The sequence below is a fragment of the Salminus brasiliensis genome, chromosome 13 (genome assembly GCF_030463535.1).
Source record: "Salminus brasiliensis chromosome 13, fSalBra1.hap2, whole genome shotgun sequence".
NCBI classification, from domain to species: domain Eukaryota; kingdom Metazoa; phylum Chordata; class Actinopteri; order Characiformes; family Bryconidae; genus Salminus; species Salminus brasiliensis.
In genome coordinates this window covers 32,651,911-32,666,772 of record NC_132890.1, presented here as the reverse complement: position 1 = coordinate 32,666,772, position 14,862 = coordinate 32,651,911, and the positions used below count along the sequence as shown (strand labels likewise).

General features: G+C 38.8%; 2 protein-coding genes and 1 pseudogene across 2 annotated transcripts; all 3 read right to left on the bottom strand.

Moving 5' to 3' along the window:
• Positions 1-1,090: 1,090 nt before the first annotated feature.
• LOC140575507 (extracellular calcium-sensing receptor-like) lies at positions 1,091-4,205 on the bottom strand. Its single transcript, XM_072695856.1, has 6 exons — positions 4,003-4,205; positions 3,596-3,878; positions 2,688-3,503; positions 2,372-2,587; positions 2,148-2,271; positions 1,091-2,019 (listed from the first exon to the last, which is right to left on the bottom strand). The coding sequence occupies exons 1-6, from the start codon at positions 4,203-4,205 to the stop codon at positions 1,091-1,093; spliced, it is 2,571 nt and encodes an 856-aa protein (XP_072551957.1).
• A 3,738-nt stretch (positions 4,206-7,943) lies between these two features.
• On the bottom strand, positions 7,944-11,079 carry LOC140575464 (extracellular calcium-sensing receptor-like). Its single transcript, XM_072695806.1, has 6 exons — positions 10,877-11,079; positions 10,463-10,745; positions 9,538-10,353; positions 9,196-9,417; positions 8,987-9,110; positions 7,944-8,857 (listed from the first exon to the last, which is right to left on the bottom strand). Exons 1-6 carry the CDS (start codon positions 11,077-11,079, stop codon positions 7,944-7,946), a joined length of 2,562 nt encoding a protein of 853 aa, XP_072551907.1.
• A 724-nt stretch (positions 11,080-11,803) lies between these two features.
• On the bottom strand, positions 11,804-14,862 carry LOC140575462 (extracellular calcium-sensing receptor-like; annotated as a pseudogene).

The following is a 14,862-nucleotide window of genomic DNA, read 5'->3' as shown; positions in this document are numbered from 1 at the left end:
AAGTGCAACCTCCAGTAGCAGACTCAAACTAGTGCTGCATTTTTACACTATTCTGTGTTGATGCTCCCACCTTGAGTCTTACTGCACTGTTCAGTCTCTGCCCACATGGAGACAGAGCAGGTTGTCAAGCTAAATGCTAAACCTGGAGTAGGTTTGGAGGTTGCAATACATGTTTCTGTAAACACAAAAACACAGTCTCTAAACTCATGCTGGGCAATAAGCTGGATTTGGAGATTTCAGTTTGTTCGCCATAGAGCAAATATTTGAAAGCATAGCACTAGCATACTCTGGCTCACTTGCTGCACTTTTGCATCCTAGCACACAGCTTTCGGTGTCTCTTCACTTGGCCAGCGTCTTTCCACAATGCTGTACATCGGAGCAAGCCTAGCACACGTAGTAGCTGGAATTACTCATTCATGTGTGCCTCTTATGATCTGATGAACGGGTTGGAGAAAAAGATGGCTCTCTTATGCTAGTCAGGATGAAGGGTCTTTGGTGTCTCACTAAAGGTGTTCTCTTTAAAAGTGTAATTTACAAAGAATGTGCACACTAAGAAAACTGCAAAGTGGTACAAGTGGTTTGTGTGGACGTTGTATTGATTTATATGTGTAACAATATATTGCAGACCTGTGCTTCATTTTATGTGGTTCACAGGCACCAGAATCTGTGTCCTGCAACATTTGCGTGCCAGGCTCCAGGAAAAGGGTGAACCTATCTGCTGTTGTGATTGCACACCATGTGGTAGGGGAGAGATTAGCAATGAAACACAATAAGTAACACAATAAAATTAATAAATTTTGTTTTGAAATATCAAACTGAATGGAATCAACATTTTCTAAGTTCTTTACAAATTTAATTTACTAGGTGAGATGTTTCAAGGAGACATAGTTAAACCAAGCAAGGGACTAATGCCAAAAATGCCAAAACAACAGTAATAGTATTGGAAAGCTTTAGGTGAGGGACATTTTGCTTTGAGTACCTTGTCTAAGAAAAAAACAACAACATTTAAAGATCATATTTAGAGAAACTAAATATAAATACAAGATTTTGTGATTAATTCATTTTAATATAATTTATGTTTTATAATGTGTTAAATGTCTTTTCCATCAGATGGCATGTTTCGGATTTTTCCCATCATATGTTTCTTTGTGTTTCTCTCTGGTTTTATTAGAATAATATAACATTTTGGCATAAAAATACATAACAGTAAACCAAAGGCAGAGGATAAAATTGCAAATATCTCTACAGCTACTGTGTACTTGCCAGGGGAGCTGATATAAGCTGGAATAAAGGTGATCCAAACTGCACAGAATATGAGCATGCTGAATGTGATCATTTTAGCTTCATTAAAGTTATCAGGTAACTTTCTGGCTAAAAAGGCCAAAACCAAACAAATCACAGCAAGAAGGCCAATGTATCCTAGAACAGAATAAAATGCAGCATCTGAGCCTGTGTTACATTCTAAAATGATTTTTTTATTACGCTGCTCAAACACTTTATCTGGAAATGGTGGTGAGATCTTTAACCAGAGAATACAGATGACAATTTGGATTGCTGTACATGAACACACTATGCCCCTTTGTTGTGCTGGCCCAAACTTTCCTGACAAATTGTTACCAGGTAATGTTGCTCTGAAAGCAGTTACAACAACTATGGTTTTCCCCAGCACACAGGAAATGCAGAGGGCGAATGTTACGCCGAATGCTGTGTGACGCAACATGCAAGACCAGACTGTGGGCTCCCCGATGAATGTGAGAGGACAGAGGAAGCAGAAGATTAGAGAGACAAGTAACAGTAAGCTCAGTTCTGAATTATTAGCTTTTACTATTGGTGTTTCTCTGAAATGTATGAACACCACCATTGTAGAAAATGTAAAACTTGCTCCGAATAGTGACAGAGCCACCAGGACAATCCCCATTGTTTCAGTATATGATAGGAACTCTATGACCTTCATAACGCAACTGTCCTTTCTCTCATTAGACCAATACTCTATAGGGCAAATGATACAATCCACTGCTCCTATAGGGGAACAAATAATGTAAGTTCAGGAACATCAGAAAATTAGACATTATACATTATGACGCACCTATGTTTCCTTATGTTTGATTATGGGGTACTTAAGCCTATTAGTTAAATGCTTACTGCACCTGTTGTATTGGATATAGAACCATCAGCACATGGGATGCAGTCAAAGCAGCAGACAGGGAGTCCTTTAATTTGTGCCTTTCTTGTGCCAAGTGGACAGATTTCAGAGCAAACAGCTTTTGGGATCTGATAGATTTAAAGTATATCTTAGACAATGTATAGTACAGAACAAAAATACACAAAACACAATTAGATTGCAAAAATATGTTTAGTGTATTTCTACTACCAGATTTCCTGTGTTCCAAACAATCCTGTCGTCATGAATCACAAGATCATATTTTCCAATTGTGCTGAAATGACCTACTGAAATATGTTGAACTTCTCCTTCATTCAGTTGCCAGTTAATGAGTTCATAAGATGCAGGTGGGTCGCCATTCTCATCAAAGTACATCTCTTCCCCAAATGCATCCACAAAATGTACAACTTTTAGGTGCTCACTTACCTAATGAGAAAAATCACACATAATGCAATGGTATGCTGCAATTATGAGACCTAATGACACTCAAACAAAATGTATAAATGTGTAGAAAAAAACAATTCACCAGTTTCGGAGTTATTTCTGACACATTAAGACACTGCCTTGACTCATTGCCTCCAGGCTTTTCACAAAATACCACTAGATGAAGTGCATGTGCAATCACATACACTGCTTGATAGACTTTATATGCATCTCTGAGTTCTGTAACATCAAAGAATTTGTTTGTGTAATCCACTTTCTCATCTCCTGTACATATTTTTGTGCTGTTTTGTAAAACATTTACTGAAGACAGAGGCCTACAGCCCACAATTGTTTCCCAGAAGTCACTGACAAAACCGGATTCTGGATATTGGTAAGGGTTGATATCTTTGAGAACAGGTCCCAGTTTGAGCATTTCCATCTTTTGGACCACAAATCCAATTGTCCCACCAAATGATTTGAACATCTCTGGAGTGGATGGTCTGTCTGCTGTTATCCAGCCTGCGGATGCAATCCACTGTATTCCAGTGATGTTCTGTCTTACCACTTCTTGCATTAAAGGATAGAGATCTCCCTCTGCAGCAACTGCTAGAATCACTTTCACACTTGATTGTTTTATCATTTTAACGACTTCAAGTATTTTGCTTTGGGGATACGTCCGCAAGATTGTGCCAACAAATGCAATGCAAATTCCAAACTCCTCCACTTCTTTTATGAATGATTCAATCCCATATTGCCCATAGTCATTATCAGATTGCAGTGCTCCTATCCACGTCCATCCATACCGTTTGACCAGGAGAGCCAGAGCCTTTGCTTGGTGGTAGTAACTTGGTATTGTGCGAAAAAATGTTGGATATTTTTTTTTGTCACTTAAACATGCACAAGCTGAAAAGTAGCTAACCTGTTTAGATATATAGAACATATGAACACCTTTTACGCATATACATCTATACATTTAAAACAATTTTGCCATAATGTTGTGTAGAGCATTACCATCGGCACTCTGAAGGGACCAAATGTCTCAGCCACAACTAAAGACTGGGTAGATCCTGATTCAGCTACAAGAGCTGTTATAGGAGGTGGATGACACTGAGATTCCTTTTCCTCTGATCCACTCACCAAACTAAGGGTGGCTCGCAAAACATTAGTAGGAGAGGCACAAGAGTCCACAATTCTGTATCCCAGAGAGATGTTAGGAAGCAAACGATCATCTTCATTTATTTCATCTATTGCAAACATCATGGTCTTTGTCCATCGAAATGATCGGAGGTCAAATCTGGTGAGTGTTTGGATAGGACAGAAGATAAACCCCCCACACATATAGTTAATATTATACTTTACTCACCAGTAGTAGCATACATTTTAACAGTATTATATATTACAATTGCATTATTACTCACCCTTTGCATTGAGGTTGAGGTGGTTTTACCTCAAATGAAGCAAGGATATTTTCCTGCTTGTTGGAAATTGGGAAAATGCCCCCTATCATGATGTCTCCTTCTTTGAACATATCTTGCATTTCAAACTTACCCACGAGTTTACATGCAGAGCATATTTGGTTGCAGAGCAAAAAACATAGATTCAGTATGTTCAGCATACCCATGGCTGCCTAGTAGGTCAGAGATAACAGGAACAGAAAGTGCTCACTGTTATATATGCATGTTCGCCCTGCCATGTGTAGCTGGTTCTTGTCAGCAGGATGGGTTTTCTTAGAGGGCTGCAACCTGGCACTGAGCATGTTTTCCTTAGAGACAGTTTAGATGTGGCACAGTATGGCTTAAATTTTTCAAGGGCTATAATATTCTCAATGTTCAGGCTAGCCTACGGCACTTATTCATGTTAAACATAATTAGCCCATAATGATACACTAAATCTTACATCAGTCATTACTGAATGAAATACAGTCATGTGGAGCCATCATTTGAGGTAAAATAACATGTATAATTGCTATATGTTGCAGTGATATAATCGGTTTGTCAGAATTTTCCTTCTTTTCCATATTATTTTTAATTTCTTCCATATTATTTCTAGTGTCTAATCACTGGCTCACAGACTAGATCACTGTTTTCCCAAAGTTTGCAAATTTAGATCCAGAATGTAAAAATCCCCTCCAAGATTTTGTTCAAACAACATGGACAGCTCTAAAGCAAACCTTTCCAGACAGTTGGAACAAAATCCTTCTGGGATTATTTATTTTCTGGACTTCAGGGAGTGCACCATTATCTGTTGACCAGAAAGCTGTGGAAGACAGTTTGGTTATTGCTTTTTTTTTTAGCATTTAAAGCAAAAATAAAGAATTTGCTCCCATATAGATAGGCCACTGTTGTCCCACTACAGGGTACAATGTGTATAATGTTAAATTGGGGTGAATTGTGTCTCATTGTGACCAGCAGCTGGTGTGATAGTGCCAGCATTGTTATTCTTTCATGCTTCTGCACACCCAACCTGAAGCTTCAACCCTTTCTACCCCTCTCTGAAATATTTGCTTTGGTCGTTGTCAACACTGTTTTAAAAATCCACCTCAGGTGGACATGGACACAGCACTAGTGTAAAAAAGAAGAACACACCTAATGTAATGATATGTTACAATTATGGGATCCAAGAACTCTGCAAAGAAACATCTAGCTTACCAGTTAGTTATTGCTAATCCATTCAGGCACTGTCTTGAAACATTGCCTCCATATATTTTACAAAACACCTCCCAATGAAGTGCATGTGTGATCACATACACTGCTTGTTAGATGTTATATGCAAGTATATAATTTGAAAGCACAAAAAAAGTATGTATTTATTTTCTACCCTGCTCACAGAAAGTATCTTAGTCTTGCTTATAGAGATATGTCTTATGTGTTTCTCATGTTTCTGTTTGGGCTCAGCTTTGCGCCATGGGTTTTTACCAATTGTGTGGAAGCGGTTCTGGCTCCCTTATGGGAAATGGGTCTTAGAGTATTTGTCTGTATAGACATCTACCTGCTCTGTTCTCTCACTCAGGTGGAAAAGGGATCAGACATCTTTTACTCTGATCTTAAAGTACCACATCAGAAAGTAATTTTGGGCTGAAGATAAACTCTTTTGGGCTCTGAGTTGTCCAGTGGTCTGAGAGTGGTCCAGTGTCCACAATTATCTACAGATCATTGTTTCAGATACAGGTTCATGCTGCTTGCCATCATCAGCCAGAGTCTGAGAGAGCACAATTGTCCTTGCTCTCTCAGTGGTGGATTGATTGCACCTAGTGAGTCAGCACAGGCATCTGTTAGCTGTTGTGTCAGAACTTTCCTCACTTTCCTCAACGATCACTAACGACCTGCATTAGCAGCAGTTGGAAAAGGGGCGGTGGCTGACTTCATATATGTAAACAGATGTGTGCTTGCGTTTAAACTTCTAGTGTTGAGCTTAATGGCTTCCAGCTTATTGATAATTACTCTTGGCCTACTTAAAACAAGGGGTTTTCATTGCTGGATTTCAGAGCTTTGCTTGTATCTGCTTTGTCATTCTTATCCAGGGACAGCAAAATGGATTACAGCTCTATGACGCTGGAGAGACCCTATGGTCCTCGAAGAAGCTCTCCGCTGTGTGTTGTCTTCAAGAAAGGTGATACCAGTAGATAAAGGTTTTTGTGGCAGTTTCGAGGGCAATGCAATCATTAGCATATGGTTGTCGCTCCTACATGGTGAGCACATTCCTTTCCTCAAGCTGCTATTAGTGTTCCTAGCATTGAAGCACTTTCTTCTCCAACTCACAGTCGTTGTCTCCTTATTCCGATGCACATTACCTTTGCAGTGGCATTTATAAATCACCAAGGATGGACAAGCTCTCTAGCTTTGCAGGCTAGCACACAGGCTTACTGTGTGGAGCAGTGTGCATTTCAACTCACTGTTGTGCAAAACTTGTGCTAGGCTCAATAAATGTCAAGGCAAATCTCCTCTCCCGTACAAAGCATGGGGGCTTCATCCTCAGCTGTCCCCTGTTCTTCTCACTCACAGACGACAATGCACTTTTGGGTGTGAATGTTTTAGCTCATCTGTGGCTGAATGTCCTTCTCTATTTGTTTCCACCCCTAAGCTTTATATCAGCAACTCTCGCTAAAGAAAAAGAAAATTGATTCTGTCTCCTGCTGACCACTACACACACTGGGAAGACTTTGACTAGCTTAAATAACTTTTTTTCTGTCAGAGGAACCCTGTCCCCTCTCAATACTCAGACCCCTTTTCACTGCCATGGCCTTGTGGGTCTTGTTTATGAGAAATTGAGCATGAACATGATGGATCTATCATCTGAAATTGTTGTGACCCTTCAATTGTAGCTATCGCCATATTTTCCCAAAACCTCTGTTGGCAAACACTCTTTAAAATGTTACTTAATGAGAGGCACACACAAGTCATGCCCCCAAACCTTTGCTTTCACAATATGACCTCAATATGAAGTAAGATGCTCTCTTTTAAGTTTTGCTAGTCTAATAAGAAAGTTACTGAGCTGCTTGCATCTTGAACTTGGACGTGCATTACACAAAGGTCTTCTTCAACATGAAGTATGGGAGTTGGCTATGGCTTTTCCATAGTGAGATCTCAAACAAATGTGGAAAGAGAGAGTAGGATTACTTATGTCACTCTGGTTCTCTAATAACTTGCATTTCACTTTGGGAAGAGCACACTGGAGAATTGATGAACCCAGTAGTCATCACAATTTATAACGAGTGGTGGAGGATTATAATTGGCCAGAGGTGATGCCAGATGTGGTGCTTTCGATGTCAGTCACGCAGAAAGCATTTCTCATAGTGAGATACCTTATGTATGTTTCAGAGAACCAAGGTTATGCAAGTAACCATACATTTCTCAAAAATCATGTAGAATTGAAAACTGTACGGCCTTTGGGAGTGAGCATGTGCGCTAGCTCAAATTTGATCTAGGCTTTTTTACAGTTTGTGATTCATCTAAATAAATATGACTGAAACAAGTGACAACAATGCATGTCCAAGACCTTGCAGTACCTGTCATTTCAGAAGCACTTGATAATTGTTATAGAAATGCCAAAGTGACAGTAATGATATTGAAAGACTTGATATGAATGACATTTGCATTCAAAAGGTTTTGGCACTTTCAATGTAGAAAATATTTAAAGATCATATTAAGAGACACTGAATAAAGATAGAAGCTAAAATAATTGTGGCAAATGATTGTAATATAATGATGTAATTAATCAGTTATATCATAATAATGTGAATAATCATAAATATGACACATGTGAAAGGGTTTTGGAAATAACACTTGCATCTAGTACAAACAGCATTAAGGGTCATTTTGTTTTATTAGTTACATTTTATTATGTGTTGAATATGTTTTTATCACATGCCATGTTTTGGATTTTTTCCCATCATATGTTTCTTTGTGTTTCTCTCTGGTTTTATTAGAATAATATAACATTTTGGCATAAAAATGCATAACAGTAAACCAAAGGCAGAAGACAGAATTGCAAAGATCTCTACAGCTACTGTGTACTTGCCAGGGGAGCTGATATAAGCTGGAATAAAGGTGATCCAAACAGCACAGAATATGAGCATGCTGAATGTGATGACTTTAGCTTCATTAAAGTTGTCAGGCAGCTTTCTGGCTAAAAAGGCTAAAACCAAACAAATCACAGCGAGTAAGCTTACGTATCCTAGAACAGAATAAAATGCAGCATCTGAGCCTGTGTTACATTCTAAAATAATTTTTTTATTATGCTGCTCAAACACTTTATCTGGAAATGGTGGTGAGATCTTTAACCAGAGAATACAGATGACAACTTGAATTGCTGTACATGAACACACTATGCCCCTTTGTTGTGCTGGCCCAAACTTTCCCGCCAAGTTGCTACCAGGTAATGTTGCTCTGAAAGCAGTTACAACAACTATGGTTTTCCCCAGCACACAGGAAATGCAGAGGGCGAATGTTACGCCGAATGCTGTATGGCGCAACATGCAGGACCAGACTGTGGGCTCCCCGATGAATGTGAGAGGACAGAGGAAGCAGTAGATTAGAGAGACAAGTAGCAGTAAGCTCAGTTCTGAATTATTAGCTTTTACTATTGGTGTTTCTCTGAAATGTATGAACACCACCATTGTAGAAAATGTTAAACCTGCACCGAATAGTGACAGAGCCACCAGGACAATCCCCATTGTTTCAGTATATGATAGGAACTCTGTGACCTTCATAACGCAACTGTCCTTTCTCTCATTAGACCAGTACTCTATAGGGCAAATGATACAATCCACTGCTCCTATAGGGGAACAAAAATGTATGTCCAGAAACAATACACAATTTCACATTATACAAACAAACACCCCTATGTTGAAAATGAACATGATTATGGTGTATTCAGTCTATATTAATTAAATGATTACTGCACCTGTTGCATTGGATATAGAACCATCAGCACATGGGATGCAGTCAAAGCAGCAGACAGGGAGTCCTTTAATTTGTGCTATCCTTGTTCCATGTGGACAGATTTCGGAGCAAACAGCTTTTGGAGTCTGACAAATTAAAAGTCTATCTTAGAAGATGTATAGCACACAAATACAACATTATGTGATTGCAAGTATGTTATATTTCTGCTACCAGATTTCCTGTGTTCCAAACAATCTTGTCTTCTTGTATAACAAGGTTGTATATTCCATTTTCAGAGATGCTGAAATAGCCTACTGGAATATGTTGCACTTCCCCTTCTCTCAGCTGCCAGTTTATGAGTTCATATGAAGCAGGTGGGTCTCCATTCTGATCAAAGTATACCTCCTCCCCAAATGCATCCACAAAATGTACATCTTTTAAGTGCTCACTTACCTAGTGATATAAATAAAGCATCACACATAATATAATATTATGATGAAATGATTACATTACAAGCCCTAGTAAACACTCATATAAAATGCAGTGAATTCCTTTTTTCCAAAAACATCTCACCAGTTCTGGAGTTATCTCTGATAAGTTGAGACACTGCCTCAACACACTGCTTCCAGGCCTTTCACAAAAGACCACTCGATGAAGTGCATGTGCAATCGCATAAACTGCTTGATAGACTTTATATGCATCTCTGAGTTGTGTGACATCGTAGAATTTGTTTGTGTAATCCACCTTCTCATCTCCTGTGCATATTTTTGTGCTGTTTTGTAAAACATTTACCGAAGACAGAGGCCTACAACCAACTATTGTTTCCCAGAAGTCACTGACAAAACCGGATTCTGAATCTTTGTAAGGGTTGATATCTTTGAGAACAGGTCCCAGTTTGAGTATGGCCTTTTTTTGGACCACAAATCCAATTGTCCCTCCGAATGATTTGAACATCTCTGGAGTGGATGGTCTGTCTGCAGTTATCCAACCTACAGTTGCAATCCACTGTATTCCAGTGATGTTCTGTCTTACCACTTCTTGCATTAAAGGATAGAGATCACCTTCTGCCACAACTGCTAGGATCACCTTCACGCTTGATTGTTTTATCATTTCAACAACTTCAAGAATTTTACTATGGGGATACGTCCGTAAAATTCTGCCGACAAACGCAATGCAAACTCCAAGCCCTTCTACTTCTTTTGTAAAGGCTGCAATCCCGTATTGTCCATAGTCATTATCAGATTGCAGCGCTCCAATCCACGTCCACCCAAATTGTTTGACCAGGAGAGCTAGAGCCTTTGCTTGATGGTAGTCACTCGGTATTGTGCGAAAAAATGTTGGATATTTTCTTTTGTCACTTAAACATGCACAAGCTGAAAAGTAGCTAACCTGTTGAGATACAAAAAATCTAAGTTTAAAAACTAGTTTTACACCTCTTCACTAGTTATACATCTATACATTTAAAAGATCTATTCCATGGTGCCGTTAAGAATGTTACCATCGGCACTCTGAAGGGCCCAAGTGCCTCAGCCACAACTAAAGACTGGGTAGATCCTGATTCAGCTACAAGAGCTGTTATAGGAGGTGGATGACACTGAGATTCCTTTTCCTCTGATCCGCTCACCAAAGTAAGTGCAGCTCTCAAAACATTACTAGGAGAGGCACAAGAGTCCAATATTCTGTATCCCAGAGAGATGTTAGGAAGCAAACGATCATCTCTATTTATTTCATCTATTGCAAACATCATGATCCTTGTCCATCGGAATGATCGCAGGTCAAACCTGATGTGTGTTATGATACAACAGAAACATAAACCCACACACATAATTAACATTATGCATTGCTACGTATTTACCAGCAGTATATTATGCATTACGTATGTATTGTACATTATAATTACATTATTACTCACCCTTTGCATTGAGGTTTAGGTGGTTTTACCTTAAATGAAGCAAGGGCATTTTCCTGCTTGTTAGAAATAGGGAAAATGCCCCCTATCATGATGTCTCCTTCTTTGAACATATCTTGCATTTCAAACTTACCCACGAGTTTACATGCAGAGCATATTTGCGTGCAGAGCAAAAGAAATAGATTCATTGCTCTAAGCATACCCATTTCTTCTCTGCAGCTCAGAGAGGACATTGCTCCCTGTTATATATACATGTTCACTTGCATTGTGTAGCCTGTTGATGCCAGTAGGGTGGGTTTTGTTAGAGGGCTGCAACCTGGTTCTGAGCATGTTTTCCTTAGGGGCATGTGATACTTAAAATAACAAATTCTTTTAAAGACTTTGTTTAAACAACTTGGACAGCTCAGATTAAACAGCAGAGCCATCTAGGAAGTGCCACAAAATCATGATGAGCATTTTTTTCCTGGATCTAGGCCATAAACGGCGCACCACTGTTTTTGGACCAGGACGAAAAATCCTTTTGTCAGCTAAAGAAAACAATGTGGCCTGATATTTTAGCATTCAAAACAACAATAAAACATTTGCTCAGCTAAAGATACCTTTGTTGTCACATGCATTTTAAAGTTAGTTGTTTTAGCAGTATACAATGTGTTTAATGTAAAAGGGAGTGTTGGAGTGTGCCTTACCATTAACAGCAAATATTTTGAGTCTAAGAAAAAAATTTCATATATAGACACAATGAACATAGACAGAAGCTATTTTGCGGTTCTAATGAATGATTGTAATCTAATAATGGGATCAATCATTTATAGCAGTTTATCAGGGAATAAAATGTATTTAAAGAGGTAACATTTACATCTAGTAAAAACAGCAATAAGGATCATTCTGCATAATTAGTAATGCTTTATTATGTGTTGAATATATTTTCCATTACATGCCATGTTTTAGATTTTTCCCCATTACATGTTTTTTTGTGTTTTTCTCTGGTTTTATTAAAATGATGTAACACTTCGGCATAAAACTGCATAAGAATTCGCAAAGGCAGAAGATAAAATTGCAAAGATCTCTACAGCTACTGTGTACTTGCCAGGGGAGCTGATATAAGCTGGAATAAAGGTGATCCAAACTGCACAGAATATGAGCATGCTGAATGTGATAATTTTAGCTTCATTAAAGTTATCAGGCAGCTTTCTGGCTAAAAAGGCCAACACCAAACAGAGCACAGCAAGCAGGCCAATGTATCCTAAAACAGAATAAAATGCAGCATCTGAGCCTGTGTTACATTCTAAAATTATTTTTTTATTACGTTGCTCGAACACTTTATCTGGAAATGGTGGTGAGAACCTTAACCAGAGAATACAGATGACAATTTGGATTGCTGTACATGAACACACTATGCCCCTTTGTTGTGCTGGCCCAAACTTTCCCGCCACATTGTTACCAGGTAATGTTGCTCTGAAAGCAGTTACAACAACTATGATTTTCCCCAGCACACAGGAAATGCAGAGGGCGAAGGTGACACCAAATGCTGTATGGCGCAACATGCAAGACCAGACTGTGGGCTCCCCGATGAATGTGAGAGGACAGAGGAAGCAGTAGATTAAAGAGACAAGTAGCAGTAAGCTCAGTTCTGAATTATTAGCTTTTACTATTGGTGTTTCTCTGAAATGTATGAACACCACCATTGCGGAAAATGCTAAACCTGCACCGAATAGTGACAGAGCCACCAGGACAATCCCCATTGTTTCAGTATATGACAGGAACTCTGTGACCTTCATAATGCACCTGTCCTTTCTCTCATTAGACATATACTCTATTGGGCAAGTGAAACAATCCGCAGCTCCTATAGGGGAACAAAAATGCATTTTCAGAAGCATTAGAAATGTGCACATTATACGCGCAGACACCACCGTGTTTTAAACTTGATTATGGTGTATTTTGGCTATCTTAGTTAAATGATTACTGCACCTGTTGTATTAGATATTGAACCATCAGCACATGGGATGCAGTCAAAGCAGCAGGCAGGCAGTCCTTTAATTTGTGCTTTCCTTGTTCCATGTGGACAGATTTCAGAGCAAACTGCTTTTGGAATCTGACAAATTAAGAAAGATGATGTATAGTACACAACAACAAATGCAACAATATGTGATTGCAAGTATGTTAACATTTCTACTACCAGATTTCCTGTGTTCCAAAAAATCTTGTCCTCGTGAATCACAAGGTCATATTTTCCATTTGCAGAGGAGAAATGGCCTACTGGAATATGTTGCACTTCTCCTTCTCTCAGCTGCCAGTTTATGAGTTCATATGAAGCAGGTGGGTCTCCATTCTGATCAAAGTATACCTCCTCCCCAAATGCATCCACAAAATGTACATCTTTTAATTGCTCACTTATCTAGTGAAAAAATAAAGCATCACACATAATGTAATTATATGTTGCAATTATGAGTCCTAATGACACTGCAATGCAACACCAAGCTTACCAGTTTTGGAGTTATCTCTGATAAGTTAAGACACTTTCTCAACACACTGCCTCCAGGCCTTTCACAAAAGACCACTCGATGAAGTGCATGTGCAATCGCATACACTGCTTGATAGACTTTATATGCAACTCTGAGTTGTGTGACATTGAAAAATTTGTTTGTGTAATCCACCTTCTCATCTCCTGTGCATATTTTTGTGCTGTTTTGTAAAACATTTACCGAAGACAGAGGCCTACAACCATTGTTTCCCAGAAGTCACTGACAAAACCGGATTCTGGATATTGGTAAGGGTTGATATCTTTGAGAACAGGTCCCAGTTTGAGTATGGTTGTCTTTCGAATCACAAATCCAATTGTCCCTCCGAAAGATTTGAACATCTCTGGAGTGGATGGTCTGTCTGCAGTTATCCAGGCTACACTGGCAATCCACTGTATTCCAGTGATGTTCTGTCTTACCACTTCCTGCATTAAAGGATAGAGATATCCCTCTGCCACAACAGCTAGGATCACTTTCACATTTGATTGTTTTATCATTTCAACGACTTCAAGAATTTTGCTTTGGGGATACGTCCGCAAGACTGTGCCAACAAATGCAATGCAAATTCCAAACTTCTGCACTTCTTTTGTGAAGCCTGCAATCCCATTTCGTCCATAGTCGTTATCAGATTGCAGAGCCCCAACCCATGTCCACCCATATCGTTTGACCAGGAGAGCCAGAGCCTTTGCTTCATGGTAGTCACTCGGTATTGTGCGGAAGAATGTTGGATATTTTCTTTTGTCACTTAAACATGCACATGTTGAAAAGTAACTAACCTATTGAAATATAATGAAATCAAAATTTACAAACTAGTTTTACACATCCTTACATTTAAAGATCTTTACAATTGTGTTGTTTTGAGTGTTACCATCGGCACTCTGAACTGGCCAAGAGTCTCAGCCACAACTAAAGACTGGGTAGATCCTGATTCAGCTACAAGAGCTGTTATAGGAGATGGATGACATTGAGATTCTTTATCCTCTGATCCGCTCACCAATGTAAGGGCAGCTCTCAAAACATTGGTTGGAGAGGCACAAGAGTCCAACATTCTGAGAGATGTTAGGAAGCAAATGATCATCTCTATTTATTTCATCTATTGCAAACATCATGATCCTTGTCCATCGAAATACTCGCAGATCAAATCTATGGTGAGTGTTTGGATAGAACAAATAAAAACACTGTTAATATTTTAAGTTCCTTATTATTACTCAGCAATTATATTTTACATTATTAATGTAATATATGTTATAATTGCATTATTTCTCACCCTTTGCATTGAGGTTTAGGTGGTTTTATTTCAAATGAAGCATAGACATTCTCCTGCTTGATAGAAATAAGGAAAATGCCCCCTATCATGATGTCTCCTTCTTTAAATATATCTTGCATTTCAAACCTACCTAAAAGTTTACATGCAGAGCATATTTGAGTGCAGAGCAAAATAGTTAGGTTCAGTATATTGAGGATACCCAT